At 55.4% G+C, this 16,971-nt stretch overlaps 1 protein-coding gene across 4 annotated transcripts; it reads right to left on the reverse strand.

Annotated features, from left to right (window-relative positions):
* Window positions 1-422: 422 nt before the first annotated feature.
* MAP3K6 (mitogen-activated protein kinase kinase kinase 6) lies at window positions 423-16,451 on the reverse strand. 4 transcript variants are annotated; one of them, XR_003569338.1, is made up of 30 exons: window positions 16,139-16,451; window positions 13,578-13,717; window positions 12,432-12,455; window positions 11,964-12,154; window positions 11,642-11,810; window positions 11,098-11,204; window positions 10,410-10,577; window positions 10,095-10,207; window positions 9,682-9,841; window positions 9,449-9,599; window positions 9,250-9,357; window positions 8,851-8,930; window positions 8,622-8,717; window positions 8,101-8,182; window positions 7,872-8,005; window positions 7,563-7,690; window positions 6,914-7,050; window positions 5,150-5,255; window positions 4,691-4,848; window positions 4,384-4,576; window positions 4,159-4,294; window positions 3,728-3,887; window positions 3,227-3,412; window positions 2,672-2,777; window positions 2,309-2,474; window positions 2,105-2,214; window positions 1,747-1,829; window positions 1,432-1,515; window positions 885-961; window positions 712-723 (listed from the first exon to the last, which is right to left on the reverse strand). XR_003569338.1 is itself a non-coding variant. In XM_027864838.1 (29 exons), the coding sequence occupies exons 1-29, from the start codon at window positions 16,449-16,451 to the stop codon at window positions 660-662; spliced, it is 3,816 nt and encodes a 1,271-aa protein (XP_027720639.1). In that variant the 3' UTR covers window positions 423-659. The 4 variants fall into 4 exon arrangements, 2 of the variants coding, with proteins under 2 accessions (XP_027720639.1, XP_027720638.1); XM_027864838.1 differs by lacking the exon at window positions 1,432-1,515 and having other exon boundaries at window positions 423-723; window positions 8,851-8,900; XM_027864837.1 differs by lacking the exon at window positions 1,432-1,515 and having other exon boundaries at window positions 423-723.
* Window positions 16,452-16,971: the final 520 nt, after the last annotated feature.

A 16,971-nucleotide genomic window follows, 5' to 3' on the forward strand; every position in this document is an offset into this window, starting at 1 on the left:
GAGATATCCTTTGCCCACTGTCCTCTTCTGCCTCGAGCTTCAAGTCTTGACCTTCTGTCCTCTGGGCCTGTTTCTAGCTCAGTGTGTCTATCTCTGTCTGCCTCTGTCTGGTGGGGATCTCCTTTCCTGTCTATTTCTGTGCAGGTGTCCCACCAGCTTTCTATCATTGTCTCTTGTTTCTCTGAGTAGTCCTTGAGGGCAAGGACTCCTGTTTGTTTCTCTGTATCCTCAGTGCTCTGCCCTTTGTGAGGGCTTAATAAATACATTTTGGATTAGATATGGGATGCAGAGTCAAAAAAAATACAGACCGAGTGAAAGCCAGTTGGATGGCGAGATATCGACTGAGAAGGATTCTCCAAAGGGAGAAGTACCAGGGAATCGCCGTCATCTCTCAGGCTCCATAGCAATGACAGACACAAACATACAAAAGCATCCTCTTTAATGGCTCTGGCCTGGCCACGCCCTCCCAGGGCAGTCCATCCTGTTTCTCTTCAGCTACCCCAGTTCCCCCACCTCCCAACACTTTGTGGAAGAAGGGTGTCTCTGCCCACCGTGTGAAGTGCTGCCGCCTGGGCCCCTGTATGAGTGGCTGCCGGCTGCTGTGATGTCCGTGGGTCTGCCCCTGAGCCCATCGAATTCCGAGCCTTGGGGGGGGGGGTCTAGGGCACCGGCACTGCCCTCTGTGCCATGATGGCTCTCCAGATTCGGCATACCATTCCGCCTCTTTGGAGAGATGGGTAGATTCAGTAAGCACAGCCCGATCACTTTCCCTGTCTTGGGCGGGAGGGCCTGGCTGACCAGTATCAGGGGGCTCAGGGGAGCTGGAGTCAGAGAAGGGAGGGGGCTCCCTATCGAATTCGTGCCTGAGGAAGTCGGGGAAGTACCTGATCCGAGTATAGACAAGGTCATCTCGACTGGCACAGGTAATGAGCATGTGCAAAGTGAAACCGTGACTCAGGAGCTGGGGGCCAAGAGAAAAACAAGAGCTAGTATTTTAGATAGATAGCATTTTAAGGTCTGTAAAACACTCTCCATGTCTTATCTCGGTTCATCCTCACAACAACCCTGACCTTGAGGCCCAGAGAGGTTAAGTAACTTGCTCAAGGTCACACAGGTAAGAAAACGTCAGAGGGATGATTTGAGCTCAGATTTTCCTGAGTTTAACTCCAGCATTCTATCCCCCATGCCACCTAGTGGCCTTAGAGAGACTGAGGCCAAAATGAAGCCCCAGAATGACAAGAGATCCGCGGGCTTGGAGCCCCCATTCTGTCCCTGATTCCTGTCTCTGGCTGACCTCGGGCCAGTCTACTCTTTCTGGACTTTGGTTTCCTTCTTGACAAAGAAGAATCAGTGGTTTCGGCTGGAGGGTAGAATGAGCTCCCCCTGGGCTTCTCCACCCCTGGTCTTGGGGTTCGAGAACCTGCCACTTACCATCTATGGCCTTGGGCTAGCGACTCCCCCTCTGGGCCTGTTTGATTCTCTGGACTAGGTGAAGGCCAAAGTCCCTTTCCCCTCCTAACATGTTAGAATCCCATGAGTGGAATGGACCTGGTCCCTTCCAGCTCTAAGAGGCTGTGACAGAGCCCTAGAGAAGGAAAGAGGTACAAGAAGAGGAGCCCAGACAGGGTTCTTTAGGAGGTAACCCCTCTGCCTCAGTTTCCCCCAGAAAGCTGTTCCAGAGGGAGGCCTGGGGGGCATTTCTCCCCTCCTAATCCTGCCCCCCCAGCCTGGGACCCCAATACTCACTGTCTGGATGGTGCCTGAATCTACACCCAGCTGCTGTAGCCACTGGGCCAGCTCAGGGTCTCCTGGGGAGGCTGGTGGGATATCTATGAGGGGGAAAGGGCCTGATGAGCCCCGAGAGCCTGGAATCTCCCTTTCTGTCACCCACCCTCCCTGCTCTTGGGCTCAGAAACACAATGCTAGAATTGGAAGGCATCTTAGAGATCAGCCTGGCCTTAAAGTATCATACAAATGAGTTATTCTTGTTACTTAGCCACCCATCTCACTGGAGAGGGATGGATCACAGCCCATTTGTGGTACGTGTCCTGACTCCCCACCCAGGGACACCATGCTGTCCAATCCCACTGGTGCCCTCAGTTACCTATGGGCCCAGAACCTAAGGTTAGAGTTGAGGTCTCCTCTATGTGCTGAAGTGCCTTGAGGGCTAATGCTTGGCATTGCCTCTCCTTCTCTGCCAGCTGTCCAAGGAGCCTGAAAGACAAGGGGTGACAAGAAGGGGGTCGATCATTCTTTATACGTCTATTGAATTAAAGTAGGGGTGGACAATGTCCACTAGGGTGCTCACCTGCCTGTCTCTGCCCTTAGGAGGCTCAGCTGTGCCAACAGGGGTAGAGAATCCTCTTCAGGGGCCCTTGAGTGGCTTCTTCTGGGTGGTACACCCCTCTGCTCAGGTTGCTGCTCTTCTTCTTCACTCCCATCTTCAGGCTGCCCTATGGCTGGCTTCTTTAGCTCTGAAAGTACAAAAGATGGGCAGGAGCATGCCCAGCTTGTATTTGACATAAGCAAGGGGCTCCAAGGAGGGCAGTGCCAGTCTGGCCTGGGCCAGAAGACACAGAAGATGTGCGTCTTTTTCATCCCTCAATATCCACTCCTTTATCCCTGTCTACAGTGACCACCCTGTGCCCATAAGCTCCAGCCCAGGCCTCACCTGTCCCCAGCACAGCCAGGGCTGCCCGTACTGCCCGGCTCATCAGTCCATCGAGGGCAAACATCCAGTGGGGCCGGATTTCATGCCTTCGGAGGACCCGTTTCACCTGAGGAGGGTGGTGATTTCAAATAAGAGATAGATGATGCCAAGGGGAGGAGCTTGAGATCAGAGATGGGGCCTAAAGTAAGGCATTGGGAGCTTGGATAAAGGAGTAAAGCCCACTATGATATGGCCCAGGGTTAGAGGTGGGTAAAGGTGCAGGGTCTGAGATCCAGGAGGTGTGAGGCAGGAGCAGGGAAAGATCTGAGAGGTTTGGGAAGTAGGAGCCAAGGGAGGAAGAGATTGTTTCCATGTGTCCAGGGAACATTGGTCTTTGTTCCCAGCCCCTCTGAGAAATGAGCAGAAGCTACCTCAGGAGGGATTCAGGTCAGATCTGGGAAAGGACTTCCCAATGGGCAGGAATGGCTTATGTGGCAGAGTCAGGGGAGTAATTCAGTTTGAAAGCTCCTCCCAGCCCTGTACTATGTGCCCCACCCCGGCTCTGTCCCCACTCACAGCATCCTGGAAAGCAAAGAGGGGTCCTTGGAGTAATGCCAAGCTGTGCCCCTGGGCCTGAAGCTGCTCTTGCAGGGCCCGAAGCTCCTGTGCCAGCTGTCGGCGGCTGGAAGAGCAAATGTAGCTTCGGAGGCCTCTCACCAGCTGGGCTACCTGCTCCCGGCTCAGGCGTGGCCCAGGGGGGCCCTACGGAGGAAGTCAGGGAAGGAAAGCAAGCTTTGTTCATCAGGACCCCAGCATGGAGCCAGTGGATGGTGCCCATGAAATGCCTCACTTGGCAGGCCCAGGCCCCTATGTCTCAGAGCCAATGCTATATAAGAGGAAGGGTTGGCAGGAGGCAGTTGGGATGGGCTTGGGACATGAAGAGTGGAGGGAGAGGGTGGCACCCCAAAACATAAAAAGACCTTAGAGAATCTCATGCAACTCTGTCAATCTGGAGATGGAGAAACTGGAGTCCACAAGGTCACACACAAACCCAGGTGGTCTCTCCCACATGCCCACCTGCTCCAGCGCCCACTGCAGGCTTTCCACTATGCTGGACAGCTCCTGGCTGAGTACTCGCTCTAGCATGGCCCTCCGCTCATTCTCCTTACGCATCAGGGACCGCTGTGGGTTCTCTTCTGGGGATAAGGTCCGCTCTACGACAGAGTCTTTGGGAACCCTGAGCATGGCACAGGTACATTGGCCTCCAGGCACCTTGCTGATTGGTCCAGAATGGGGATAGGACCAAGGCCACTGGAGCCCTGAGGAGGACTGGCACCAGAATGAAGGTGCAGAGCCTCTTCTGGACGCCAGGGGGCACTTGGTGCCAGTTTCAAGAATGGTTCCTGGGGATAGGACCAGAAGGGGTGCAGTACTCCCAGGTCTTGGGTGGGAGGTAGCCCTGAAGACAGCCAATAGTGTCCTCCCCTTCCCCAGTCTACAGTACTTACTGGAGCTGGCTGTTGGGGGCTCCTCCTTCACTGAAGCAGCGCTTGGGGGGCATGGGGCTGGTCTGGGGATTGGCACCTGAACATGGCACTGTCTGTGATTGGCCAGCTGAGGAAGCTAGACTGATTGGCAGGACACCTGAGAACCAGGAGCTGTCAGGCTGAGCTCTTCCCAGCCCCCTCCCCCTGCCATCCGTCCCCACAGCCTTTCACTGGCCCAGGGCACACCTGTAGTGTGAGGGGGGTGGTGGGTTGACATGGAGTTTCGGGCTTTACGCCGGGATTGCAAGAAAGGGTCACCCAGCAGGGCAGCAGCACTGGCACGGTGCTTAGGCTCGGGCTCAAAAGTACGGAGGATGAAGGCTCGGGCCTCCTCAGACATGGTGTTGGGCACTGGAGGGTGGATCTTGTACATACCCACCTGGGGGAAAGGGGGAGAAGTAGGGAAGATCACTGGGGTACTGCCATCAACACCACCAGCCACCTGAGGTAGGCCTTGGCTCACACTACCATTGGGCTAAAGGGTGAGGAATACCTGGAACATGGCAGCCTGGGGGCTGCCTAGCTCATGGAATGGTGGGCGGCCAGTGGCCATTTCAATGACAGTGCAGCCCAGGGACCAGATGTCAGCTGCCTTTCCATAGCCCCGGGGCCCTTGGTCAATGATCTCAGGAGCCATGTACTGTAGGGTTCCTAGTGGGACACATTGAGTCTGACTTGAAGGGCATGGTGGGACCCAGACCAGGTATTCTCACTCCCTCCCCTCCCCACCAAAACATTATTAACACATCCTAGAGCCTAAGACCTAGACACTTACATTGAGCATTGCCACCCACCACATGAACCACTGCTTACCACAGACACTATCACCACCCTAGGCAAGATGACCTATGATCAGGAAGGTCCCAAGGTCCCTAAAGTGTTCCTGAGAATCCCCATTGCCCAGAGAAGGCAGCCTTTATCTGTCCTCACCCACCCACTGACCCCGTACTACCTGTGAAGGTCTCGGTGCAGGGGGTGATGCCCGCCAGCCTCTTGGAGGTGCCAAAGTCGGAGATCTTGAGCAGACCACTGTATGTATTGATCAGTACATTGTCCCCCTGGGTAGAGAATATAGGTGTTCATCAGGTGCTAGGCTGGAACCCACTAGGGCCAGGGCCTGGAGCCAATGTCCTGCCTTGGGGGGCCTATGGGAGTCATGGGGGCAGGCTGTCCCAGGGATGCCCCAGCCCCACACCTCCAAATCTCATTCCTCCTGCCGTGGGGACAAATATGCTGTCCTCAGCCCAGTTTTCTTATGCCATTGCCATCCCATCCCCACAGCACAAATGAATCTACCTTTGTCTCCCTCTGTGCCTCTCTCCCTCCCATCTAATTAGAAATTCATGGAGTAAGGCCTCAGTTTCCTATCCTGTAAAATGAGAGGCCTGTCTGGGGTCCCTTCCAGCTCTCTCATTCTATGATTCCATTGCAATCTCGGTCCAGTCTCTAACTGGGGACTGGGGAGTGGTCATTTAGTATCTGCCTGAAGACCTCCAGCTTCCAGGGAGCTCACTACCACCCGAGGCAGCTCCACTTTCAGACTGCTCTAAAGGTCAGCAAGATGTGCTGTCCTCCCAGCCCACCCCCACCCCACTTTGAGTTATCTCCCAATGTGAAAGTGTGGCAACTTCCACCCTCTAGGACCAGGCAGAAGAATCTGACTGAAGGACATCGGGACTGGAGCTGAAAGTGACTTTAGAAACCCGCTGGTTCAACCCTGTCATCTTTACAGATGAGGAAACTGAGGCTCAGAGAGGTGAAATAACATGCCCCAGATCATACAGGTACCAAGTCATGTAGAAGGGGATTTGGAGGGGCCATTCTGGCTCTTCCCAAGACACCATGTTGCCTCCTAATCCCTCCTTCACCCACCAGCCCTTCAAACACTTGAAGATGATTGTCATGTCCCTGCCAACTCTTCTCTTTGCCAGGCTAAGCGTCCTTGCTTGCTCTTCAGTCATTCCACATGTGGCACAATCTCCTGTCCCTTCCCCACTCTGGTCACTCTCCTCTGGACACACTGACCCATCAACGTCCTTCCTAGAATATGGCTTCCAGATATGGGTCTAACTGGAGCTGAGGAGTTAGCCCCGAAGCTCTGGCTATCTGGATAAAGGAAGCCAACTTCAGAGGCATCTTGGCCACCATGCCACACTGCTGACTCACTGAGCCTGCAGCCTACTAACGCCCCCACGTCATTTCCTCCATAAACCGCTGCTTCACCATATGTCCCCCAATCCTGGTTTTTAATCCAAAAGTTGAGACTGCATTACAGTAGGGCTTCCCATCGACATTTCATCAGCTTCACCTCTAAACTGTCAAGAGCAATTTAACTGCTGCCTGTGTGTGCCAATTTTCAATTTAAGTTGTGTCAATTCAGAAGCATTTGTTAAGCACCTACTGTGTGCCAGACACTGTACTAATAGCTCTGACCCAGACAAAAATGAGCTAGTCCCCAACCTCGAGAAGCCTGCTTCATGTTCCCCAGTGAATTTAGCAAGCATATCATCTAGGAGGCAGTCGAGTCATTAGGCAAGACGGTGAACAGGGTAAAGGACAAATCCCTGCAACAGTCTGCGGGAAGCCTTCCTATCTCATCATTAATGACTCCTCTTTGGGTCCTACCATTACCTGGATGTTTGTGTGTGTGTGTCTGTGTGTGTGTGTGCGTGTGTGTGTGGTGTACACATGTTCACATGCAGCCCTCTGTCATCACCTTGATGTCGCGGTGGATGATGTGGTTGTCATGGAGATAGCTCAGCCCCTGTAGGATCTGCCTGGTGTAGAAGCTGATGGTGCTCTCATTGTCCTGAAGTGGTCCCCATACAGCCCTCAGCAGGGATGACAGGCTGCCTGAGTACAGGGACAGGCATGCTGCCACATCTGACCCCACTGAACATGCCCAGCCCTTGTTCAGGCTGAGTCCAGTAGCCTTGCAGCCACTGTTAACCCTTCCCATAGACACCCCCCTCCCTCCATGGCCATTCCTGAGCTCTGGGTCCATAGGTAGTTACCTCCCTCGGTCCTGAGCCCACATCTCCGATTTCACAGATTCCCTGCCTTCCCATCCCAAGTTTGGGGCCCTAGACTGTCAGTTAACTCCTTCAGCCCTGAGCCCACAACCCCAATTTAACAGATACCCCCCCCCCCCATCCTGAGTTCTGGGGCCCTGGGCCCATAGTTAACTCCTTCAGTCCTGAGCCCACAGCCCTAATCTCAGATACCCTAAATTCTGGGGCCCTGGGTCCATAGTTAACTCCTTCAGTCCTAAGCCCACAGCCCTAATCTCAGATACCCTAAGTCCTGGGGCCCTGGGCCCACAGTTACCCACTGGCACATAAAACCATGAGCCCCTGCCTAGGTACCTCCAGGTACCTCCTCCATGAAAATCTTGAGGAAACCAGCCTGGCTGATGGACCCTAGGTACTGGACAATATTCTTATGGCGTAAACGTTTGTGCAGGGCGATTTCTTCATGGAGGGGCTGGGAAAACCTGGAGATGGGATCAGAGCATGGCATCATCCCCAAGCCCTGGCTTCAGGTATTGCCCTGTGCCTCAAGCAAAGCATGGGAATTCATCCCATCCACAACAGTTCACTGCCTCCCTCCCATGCCAGATCTCCCGACCCTGTACTCTGAGGCAGTACCAAGGCCCTCACCCAGTCCCCAGGTACCTGCTGTCCCTCTCAGGGATCTCTTTGATGGCGATCCGTACCTGGGTATTGCGGTCCCGACCAGCGTACACCACCCCATAAGTACCTTTGCCCAGGACCAGCCGTTCTCCTGTCTCTGTGTACTCATAGTCAAACTGAGGGAAAGTGGAGGCAGGGTCACCCAGCCTCCTCAGAGCCTCCCCCAGGCCTTTCCCCCAGGCACCCCAGCCACATTTGCACACCATCTTACCTCCAGCACCTCCTTTGTGGCTATGCCCTCATCTCCAGGCAGCACTGGCTGGGTCACAAAGGCCTGGATCCGCCTGCAGAACCTGTGTGGACCCAATCAGCTATTCTGGACCTCCGCCTGTGCCCGCTCCCACCCTGGCCTGGCCAGAGACATTAGACCTACCTTGTCCTTGACTGGGTCAAAAGGTAACTTTTTCCAAGGTAGACTTGGGCAGTGCTTGGGACCTGGCCTTTCTCTGGCCCTCGGTCACCTCCCTGTGGCCCTATTCCCAGTTCCTCCCTAAGAGTGCCCTTATTAACCTCAATCCCTACACAGGGCGTCAGCTTTAACAGCTTAAAACTGCATTAAAACTTCTGAGGCACCCCTCCTTCCCCCACTGCCTGGCCTCACCAATTACCCTTGCTCCCACCCTCCCAGGATCACTCAGACTCAGTGAAGCCAATGAGTTTATCCCCTAAACTGACTCACTATGAGCAAGGGACCCCTCCACCTAGTCCCAGCTTCCAGCCCTCCGGGCTCACCACTGGCAGTGCTGGCGGCTGGGGAAGCCCAGCTGGAAGTCCTGGGCCATGTGGAACACATACAGGAAACAATAGCGCTCGTCTCTCTTCGAGATGCTAGGCAGGGAGAGCCAGGGAAGGGGCTAAGGTGGGCTTGGGTCCCCCAGAATCCCTAAGGGCATCCCTGCCCTCCCACCAGCTAGGAGCCCTCTGCCAGGAACAAGGGGGCATCAAGGGGCCAGTGTCTCACCTGACTCCCCGGATGGAGACCGCGGGGAAGGTCCAGCCAGAGCCGGCAGCCTGGGGGAGAGGGGGGGATGGGGGACTGGCCTAGGGGAGATGGGGAAAGATTCTAGGGCACAGGGCCTGGGAGAATGGGATTCCAGACCATGGAAGGTAGGGGAGGGGGTTCAGAAGAGTGGGGGGTGTGTGGATTGGGTAAGGGTCCAGAGTGTAAGAGATGCACATAGTAGGTTAGATTAGATTGGATTGAATGTAGGTCCATGTGATGGAGGATGGAGGTGGGGTGGGGCTAGTGCTTAAGGTAATGGGGTACAGGGAGTGATGGGGGAGGAGGGAATTCAGGCCCTGGGGTATATGGGTAGGGGCTCAAGGCCCAGTGGGGTTTGAGTATGGGGGGCAGCCCCACCTCTGTCTCAGACTCCAGCAGGCTCAAGGTCACGGCCATACTGGGGCTCCCCTCTTGCACCTGAAGCCTGGCAGGCTGCAGCACCTTATTCTGCTCCAGGATCAGCACCTGGAGGGGGCGAAGAAAGGGCTCACCCTGTGTCAAAGTACCAGCTTTGGCTCCAGCCCCTGCTCCTTCCCAACATCTGCATCCTCCATACCGGGCATTCGTCTGAGGCAGCAAAGGGCTGGCAAGACTGCAGGAGGAAACGGAGCCAGAAGAGTGCCCGAAGGCCCATGGGCCCTGAGGGCTGGGGGGCTGGGCAGAAGTGCTGGTAGAGAAGGAAGGTCTCCATCACTGAGGCCAGGTACCTGTGGGCACAGAAAAGGCATGGATGTCAGGCCTCTGGGGGACTCAGCCCCCCAGCTCCCTCAGGGTACCCTGGCCACCTACCAAAGGGGAGCATTCAGCTTGTAGAGCTGCTCAGAAGCCAGAGCCACCTGGGTGGGGTCATTGGCAAGGATCTGGGCGCCCAGGTAGAAGCCCACGTCCCAGTAATACTGCATCTTCTCCACACTGCCCTTGCGGCCCAGCAGGCACCCCAACTTCACTCCTAAGCACAGGGGTGGACACAGGGATGCCCATGAATGGGGCATGATGGGAGTGTCACTAGCACAGGGTCATCTGTCCACCTCCTCTACCCCATCAACCCCAGCCCAGTGGGGCTGGTGGCTCATTTAATGACATCCCTCTCCCCACCCTCCTTGAGGGCTAGAAGCATGGTGGCCCCACCTGGTGTTACAGGAAAAGGGCTTTCTCTCTGGGACAGTGGTCTCTCCTGGGGCTGGGGGAATGGGAGGAGTCACCTATCTGTCGGAGCTCATCCGAGTTCTCAAACTGGTGTCCAGCAGCTATGAGAAGGACAGCTGCATTGATGCCTGAGTGAAGACTGGGCTCTGTCTCAAAGGCCTTTCGGTACCTGATGGTAAATACAAGGTGGGTGAAGGTGGGGGCAGGGAGGCTACAGCTAGGGGCCTAGGCTTGGCCTAAAGGGGTTATAGTTGGCCACACAAGTTGGACACTGAAAGGGCCAGGTTCATCAGCTTTGAGATTCACTCTTGACCCCCCCCCGGAGGCTCCTGGGGCTGGCAGGAAGAAGGGTGGCTGGCAGCTGTCCTTACCAATGACAAGCCTGGTCTCGGTGACCAGTATCAGTGAAGCCAGAGCTGTTAAACATGTCCTTGTAGATTCGGCCGCACATACAGTAGAGGTCAGGGGCCACAGCCCCACTATGCACCAGAGGCAACAGCACAGATAAGGCCCTGTCTCGGTCCCCGGGCCTGTTCCTCCTGGAGCCAGCAGGTGAGGAGAGGGTGAGGCCTGGGTAGCAGCACCTGGGGCCCCTCCAACGCTGCCCCCACAGCCAGCTTCTCTAAGCAGAAGCCCAAGATAGCAGTGCCCCCTCAGTCACTGCCATCCTCCACCCCAGGGCCTTTTCCTCACTGCTCATCTCCCTCATTGCCTGCCCAGGGGCATCTCCCTCACTGTTTACTCCTTTACTATAGGAGTCTAGATTTGGAATTGGAAATGACTTCAGAGATCACCTACACCAAACTCCTCAGTTGATAGATAAAGAAGCTGAAGAAACTTAATTACTTGTCCCAAGTCCCATAGATAGTACTCAGCAAGGCTGGAATTTGCACCCAGGTGCCGACTCCCTGGCCAGTGCTCTTCTCCTTGTACCATGCAACACTCCTCCCATACCCCACTGCCCAGCTCTGGAGCTCCTTTCCCTGTGGCCTATGCCCCAGGATGTCACCCCCACCTTCCCTACAGGCCCCTCCCCTCCCTCTGCCCTGTGGGTCTCACTGGTTGAGGGCGAAGGTGTAGTGGAAACAGATATTATGCTGTTCAGCCACATCACAGGTGGGCAGGGCCTGCAGTGTCTCCACCAGGGAGATGATGGCCCCATAGTCCTGTCGGGGAGAGGGGAAAGTAGAAATGGTAACTTCCAGTGAGTGTCTGCTGCTCCCTCTGTGCTCCTCTGCCCCCAGTCACGCGCTCTCAGCTCCTAGAAGGATTTGGTTCTTCAGGAACCTGCCTACCCTCTCCTACATCCTGTAGAAAGAACGCTAACCTGGGAGTTCTGGCTGTGACCCCTGGGGCAAATCTCAAAGGAGGAAACTGAGGCAAAAAGAAGTGACTTGTGTGACATCACACTGGCAGTAAGAGGTGGGATAGGAACTCAGGCTCTCTGACTCCAAATCCAGTGCTCTTTCCATTGCATCACTCTGCCTCAGTTTCCTTCTCTGTAAAATGGGTTGTAATTCTAAACTCCCTCAGTGTAGGTGACATAAGCTGTAGAGTATCACAGAGATGTTGCTTGACCTCCCCGCTTTCTGTCCAGGCACACCTGTACATCCCGGTAAGACAGCAGAAGGGTCATGATGATGTCAGGGGTCAGCAGCTCCACGCTGTCCAGCCGTCGCTGCAGCCGGCCTAGTTCATGCCGAAGCTGGTCCCCAGAGAAGCGCTCCCGGGCCCGGCGGATGTCCCTGCGCATGGTCTCCCGGAAGTAGCCACTGGGTGAGGGATGACAGATGGGTCTGCCGTCCTCTCCTCCTAAAGCCCCACTTCCCATCGTCCTCCAGGCCTCCCTCCCAAAGCCTCCTTCCCTGATGGGCATTGTGATCCCTCTCCCTGCCAGCCCTCCCTGGTGCCTTCACCCTAGGTACCAGGAGTTGGTGGGTATAGCCTCCAGCAGGCGGACAAGCCTGCCCACCAGGGGGGTGAGGAGGGCCTCAGCACCTGCCCCCGACTGGAACAGCCCCTCTGCCAGCCCCTTCATAACACCTGCATCGCCACACAGGACACGTCCTTGGCCCGTCACCATGTAGGGGATGAAGGTGTAGCCCCCAATACAATCCTGCAAAGGAGTCCCAGCAATGAGGGAAGGGGAGGAGCACGTCTCCCCTCCAGACGGCACCCCCTGTGTCCGCCCCTTGGCTGTGGGTCTGGACAGGGGCCACAAGGGCTGACCCTGGGGCAGCTCAGAGACAAGGGCCTGGCCAACAGTTTTAAATGACTGAGGGACACATGTGGACATGGATATGTGTGCACACGCCTGAAGAGGTTGGGGGGGCATAAAACAAGGGAAAAGGGGACTGTGGGACGCGGTCCAAAGAAGCTTGGTCTCTACTCACAGCGTTTTTCTGAAAGACATCTTCCTGCAGGGAAAAAGACACTAGATTAATGGGGTGGATCTCCTGCCCATCCCCAGGCACACGAGCACACCTGGGCAGGACCACGGGGGTCCCAATGGCCCTTCCTGACCCGTGCCTGGTCCATTCTCCCTTCTACTCCAGCAGACACACTCAAGGCACCTGCTAGGATTTAGGGCCTCAGAGATCATTTAGTCGAACCCTTTTCTTACACAAGTAAGGAAACTGAGGCCCTGAGCAATCCTAGGTGCCTAAATTTAAAGTTGTAAGGGACCTCAAAAGTCATCTAGTCCACCCCTCTCCCCACTTCTTATATACATAGATAGATAGATAGATAGATAGATAGATAGATATAGATATAATAGATGGATAAAGCAGCTAGGTGGCACAGTGGATAAGATGGCTAGACTTGGAGTCAGGAAGTGTTGAGTTCAAATCCTGCTTCAGACAACTTACTAAGGGGTGTGACTTTGGGCAAGTCACTTAATCTCTGACTGCCTCAGTTTCTTCATTAGTAAAATGAGGATAATAATAGCACCTACCTCAGAGGGTTGTTGTAGGGATCAAACGAGATAATATATGGTCAAATGCTTTGTAGATTTTAAAGTGTATCTGAATGCTAGTGATTATTATTATTAAAAGGAAACTGAGGCCCAGAGAGAGCATAGGTCCCTAGATTTAGAGTCACACTTGGAAAGGACCTCAGAAATCATCAGGCAACAAAGAGGGACAAAGCCCTTACATCAAGGCCTGTGTTAAGCCTTGGGGGTACAAAGCCAAAGGTGAAAGTGGCTACCCTCAAGGACCCTACAAGCCAGAGCTCTCCTTTTTACCAAGAAGGATGGAAATGGAAGCTGTGAGAAACTAAATGACTTGTCCAAGGTCATAAAGGTGTCAAGTGGGGGAGGAGGCAGGAGGTGACCTCAAAATCCAGTACACTTCCCAACAGCACACAGTAAACACTTAATAATTGCTTGTGGACTTGACTTGAACTCCTGAGTGTCTCAGGGTGGGATGATGAAGGTGCGGTGGATGAGTGACTTGCCCAAGGTCCTACTGGCAGCTAAAGAGGGAGGGAGTATGCTCCCCCCTTACACACTCAACCTGGCCCAGAGGAGGCCTACCTACCCTGAGGGCCTGGAGGTCAGGAAGGTCGGCTTGGGCACAGAGAAGCACATTGTTGGTCATGCTGAAGCTCTCCCTCACTCCGAGGTGGTAGAACAAGGAGGGCTGGCCCAGGGAGCCACTCACTTCCAGCACAACCACATCTGGGGGAGAGAGGGGGAGGCCTGAGAGGGGAACGCCCACACTCCGTTCCCCTCATGGTCTGAAGGTGACAAATATTGGGAGAAAGTGGAAAGAACTAAGGAAAGAAGTCATGGCAGCTTTGGGGCAGAAACAATACATGTCATCGCTTCCCCACCCTCACTCCCTGTCCTGACCCACTTAGGCTTGGTCCTGGCAACCTTCCCCTTGAAAGGGAGGAGCCTGGGCTCCTACCATTGGCTCTGGGTTCTAAGCCATTGTCTCCCACACTTCTGGGGTGGAGGAAACATGGACTCTCATAGAAATGACAAAAACAGGGGGAGAATTTCCCATCTCATTCACTACATTCCCCCAAAGGGGTATGAAGGGGAAAAGAAATCCATTTACTCTTCCCTTCACGTGGGATCCTTAACTGGCATTGGACCTTAAACATGGAATGTTAGAGTTGGAAGGGCCCTTAGAACATAGGATGTCAGAGCTTGGGGGGGTCCTTAGAAAACAGGATGTCAGAGCTGGAAGGACCCTTAGAACACAGGATGTCAGAGCTGGGAGGGGCCTTAGAACACAGGATGTCAGAGCAAGGAGGGCCCTTAGAACACAGGATGTCAGAACAGAAAAGGACTTTAGAACATAGAATGTTGAGTTGGGAGGGGCTTTAGCATATAGAATATTAGCACCAAGAGGAATCTTGGAACGCAGTATCAGGTGGATGGGTAGTGCTAGAGACATGATCTAGTCTAACCCACACATTTTATGAAAGAGAAATGCTAGCCCCATCTCTATGCCTGGTTCCTGGGCCCCTCCCTTCAAACTGCTGTCAGCTCCTTCCTGAGGTTGTGAAAGAGGTTGCCTCTTCCCAGCAGGAAGCCCAACCCTGAAGCAGGGGGAGGAGGCCCTGGGAACAGGGCTCTGGGCTGAAAGCCAAGATTCCTGGCCTCCCATCCTAATTCCTTTGGGTCCTAACCCTCCAGGTCCCAAAGCTTAGGGCCTGTCAGCCTCAGATAGGACTCTTCACCCAAGCAGAACACCAAGAAAGCAACCAGGCCTAGCCCCATCCTGGTTTTGGGAAAAAGATGTCATCTTAGGGCAAAGTCTGTAAACACCTATACCCCTCCCCCATCCCAGGGTGATGAGAAAGGTCCCAGTCCAGGCTCAAGGACATGCCTGAGAGTGAGAAACACTGTTATGTGTCTGTTTGTATTTCTCTGTGTAGGACCATTGTGCTCACAGAAGCTGTTTAATAAATGTTTGTTTAACTGAATTGGCGTATGTGTGTATATATATGTGCTCCCTTGTACTGGAAGGGCCATTTTTAAACAATGATTTCTTGGAATGGCCTTCAGGAAAATAAACAAATTGGTTTCCAAACCTAGAGAAGGTGGGGCTGACTCAGGATAAGAATTTTGACTTCCTGTAACTGAAAGCTAGTGACAGGGGCTTAGAACCCCTTGTCTCGCCCCAAGAAGCCCCGTCTCTGGGGCCCCACCCTTCTAACCCCACCTCTCTAAGAGACTTTTCCACCCCCCCATCCCTGAATGCCTGCCTCTTGGCCCCGCCCCTAGCCCCACCCTTCTTCCCACTCCCACTGTCCCCTCTCCAGCTCCACCCCCTTAGCTACTCCCTGCCGGCTTCTTTCTCCGCCCTCTTAAGGCTCCGCCCCCAGATTTCACTTTCTCACTAGCCCCACCCCCTCCCTCATTGCCACACCCCTTTCCCAGCCACACCCCATTGAACAATGAGCCTCCGTTTCCACATTTGAGCTCTGCCCCTCCTCGCCTGATAGCTTCTTTATAGTCATGTCCCTCTCCTAGGCCTCACCCTACTCTTCTCTAAACTTCACCTTCAGAAGCCCCCATCCCCTTAGCCTGCCTTTTATAGCCCTGCCCCAGCTTTACCTATCAGCTCCACCCTCCATGAGCCACCCTCAGCTCTCTGGCCCCACCCACTCTATTTTTATCTCCATTAGCCCCTCCCCCTTCACCCCTGGCCCCACCCACTACTATCCCTTGAATCCTGCCCCCTTGACCCTGCCCAGTGAGCCTTCCAGCCTCAGCTCATTCAGTCCCACAAGGCCCCTTCTTCATAGCCCCGCCCCCATGTAAGCCACACCCACCTCACCCTACAGGCCCCACCCTCCTTTCTGTCGCCTATCCCCCTAAATCTCACCCTCTTGGCCCCAAGACCTTACCCGGGCCCCTCCCATTCTGTCTTCCAAGCCTTGAGTCCTTCCCCTCTTAGCCCCTCCCCCCCGATTCCAGCCCCGCCCCCATCTTCCCTCATAGGGCCCCTCCGCTCCTCTGTCTCTCATCCCCTGAATCCCGCCCCTCTTAGCCCCGCCCCATCGGCCCTTCCTTTCCCGATCCCGCCCTCTTGGCCCCGCCCCCAGGCCCAGGCCCCGCCCTCTCCCGCCGCGGCTTGCTCACCCGCGTTGTAGAAAGAATCCAAGGCGGCGGGCTCACCCAGCTCCACGGTCCCAAAGGGCAGCGTGCGCAGCTGCGGCGCCGGGCGCGGCCCAGGGAGCTGGACGCAAGCGTCGCGCAGACAACGCAGGGGCAGCGGCTCGGCCTCGGCCTCGGCCTCGGGCTCCCGGGTCAACACGTAGACTACGCTAAGCGGCCGACTCCGACCCCAGCCCCGGCCGGCGACCGGCGGCCGCGGGGGACTCAGCGCCGTGGCCAGCGGGTCCTGCCAGCAGCTGCCGGCGCGCTCCGGCCCCCGCTGGCCCGGGCCCGCCATCCCCGCACCCGCAGGCCAGTGGCCGCGCTGTGGCTCCGGCTCCCGGATCTGTTGCTTTCACGTGGGGGCCGGCCCTGCCGGCCCCGCCTCGCCCCGCCCCCAGTCAGGAGCCTGGGCCGCGTGCCGGGGACACCAGTGGGCTGCAGACTCGCGTGTGCCGGCCTGCCTGCGGGAGAAGAGAGGGCGGGGCCGTGGAAGGGCGAGTCCGAGCGCCGGCTTGTTCATTTCCTAGCTCGGTCTCCTGGCCAATCCAGTTCCCCAATATGGTCTTCTGTGTCCTCCGCGGTCAGGCTCGCTCCCCGAACTCTCCCGGGATTCTGAGTCCCGGCCACTACGGACACGGGCTAGCAATGAGACGGCACCGGGCAGTGCCGCCGAGACTTGGATTCCGATCCTGCCTCCGACAATAATAGTAGCTAACGTATATATAGCGCTTACTATGTGCCGGGCACTTTACAATTATTAGTTCATGTGATCTTCACAACAACCCTGGGAGGGAGGTACTGTTATCCCCATTTTA

The sequence above is a fragment of the Vombatus ursinus genome, unplaced genomic scaffold (assembly GCF_900497805.2).
Source record: "Vombatus ursinus unplaced genomic scaffold, bare-nosed wombat genome assembly UNPS02014777.1, whole genome shotgun sequence".
In the NCBI taxonomy this organism is placed as follows: Eukaryota; Metazoa; Chordata; class Mammalia; order Diprotodontia; family Vombatidae; genus Vombatus; species Vombatus ursinus.

Coding starts and splice junctions, on each gene's coding strand:
- MAP3K6 (XM_027864837.1), bottom strand. CDS start 16,451: ATGGCGGGCCCGGGCCAGCGGGGGCCGGAGCGCGCCGGCAGCTGCTGG. Junction 7,051..7,562: donor CATGGAGGAGGTACCTGGAG/GTACCTAGGCAG, acceptor CCCTGTACTCAG/GCAGCCTGTCATCCCTGCTG. Junction 2,215..2,308: donor CTAAGGGCAGAGACAGGCAG/GTGAGCACCCTA, acceptor CTTGTCTTTCAG/GCTCCTTGGACAGCTGGCAG.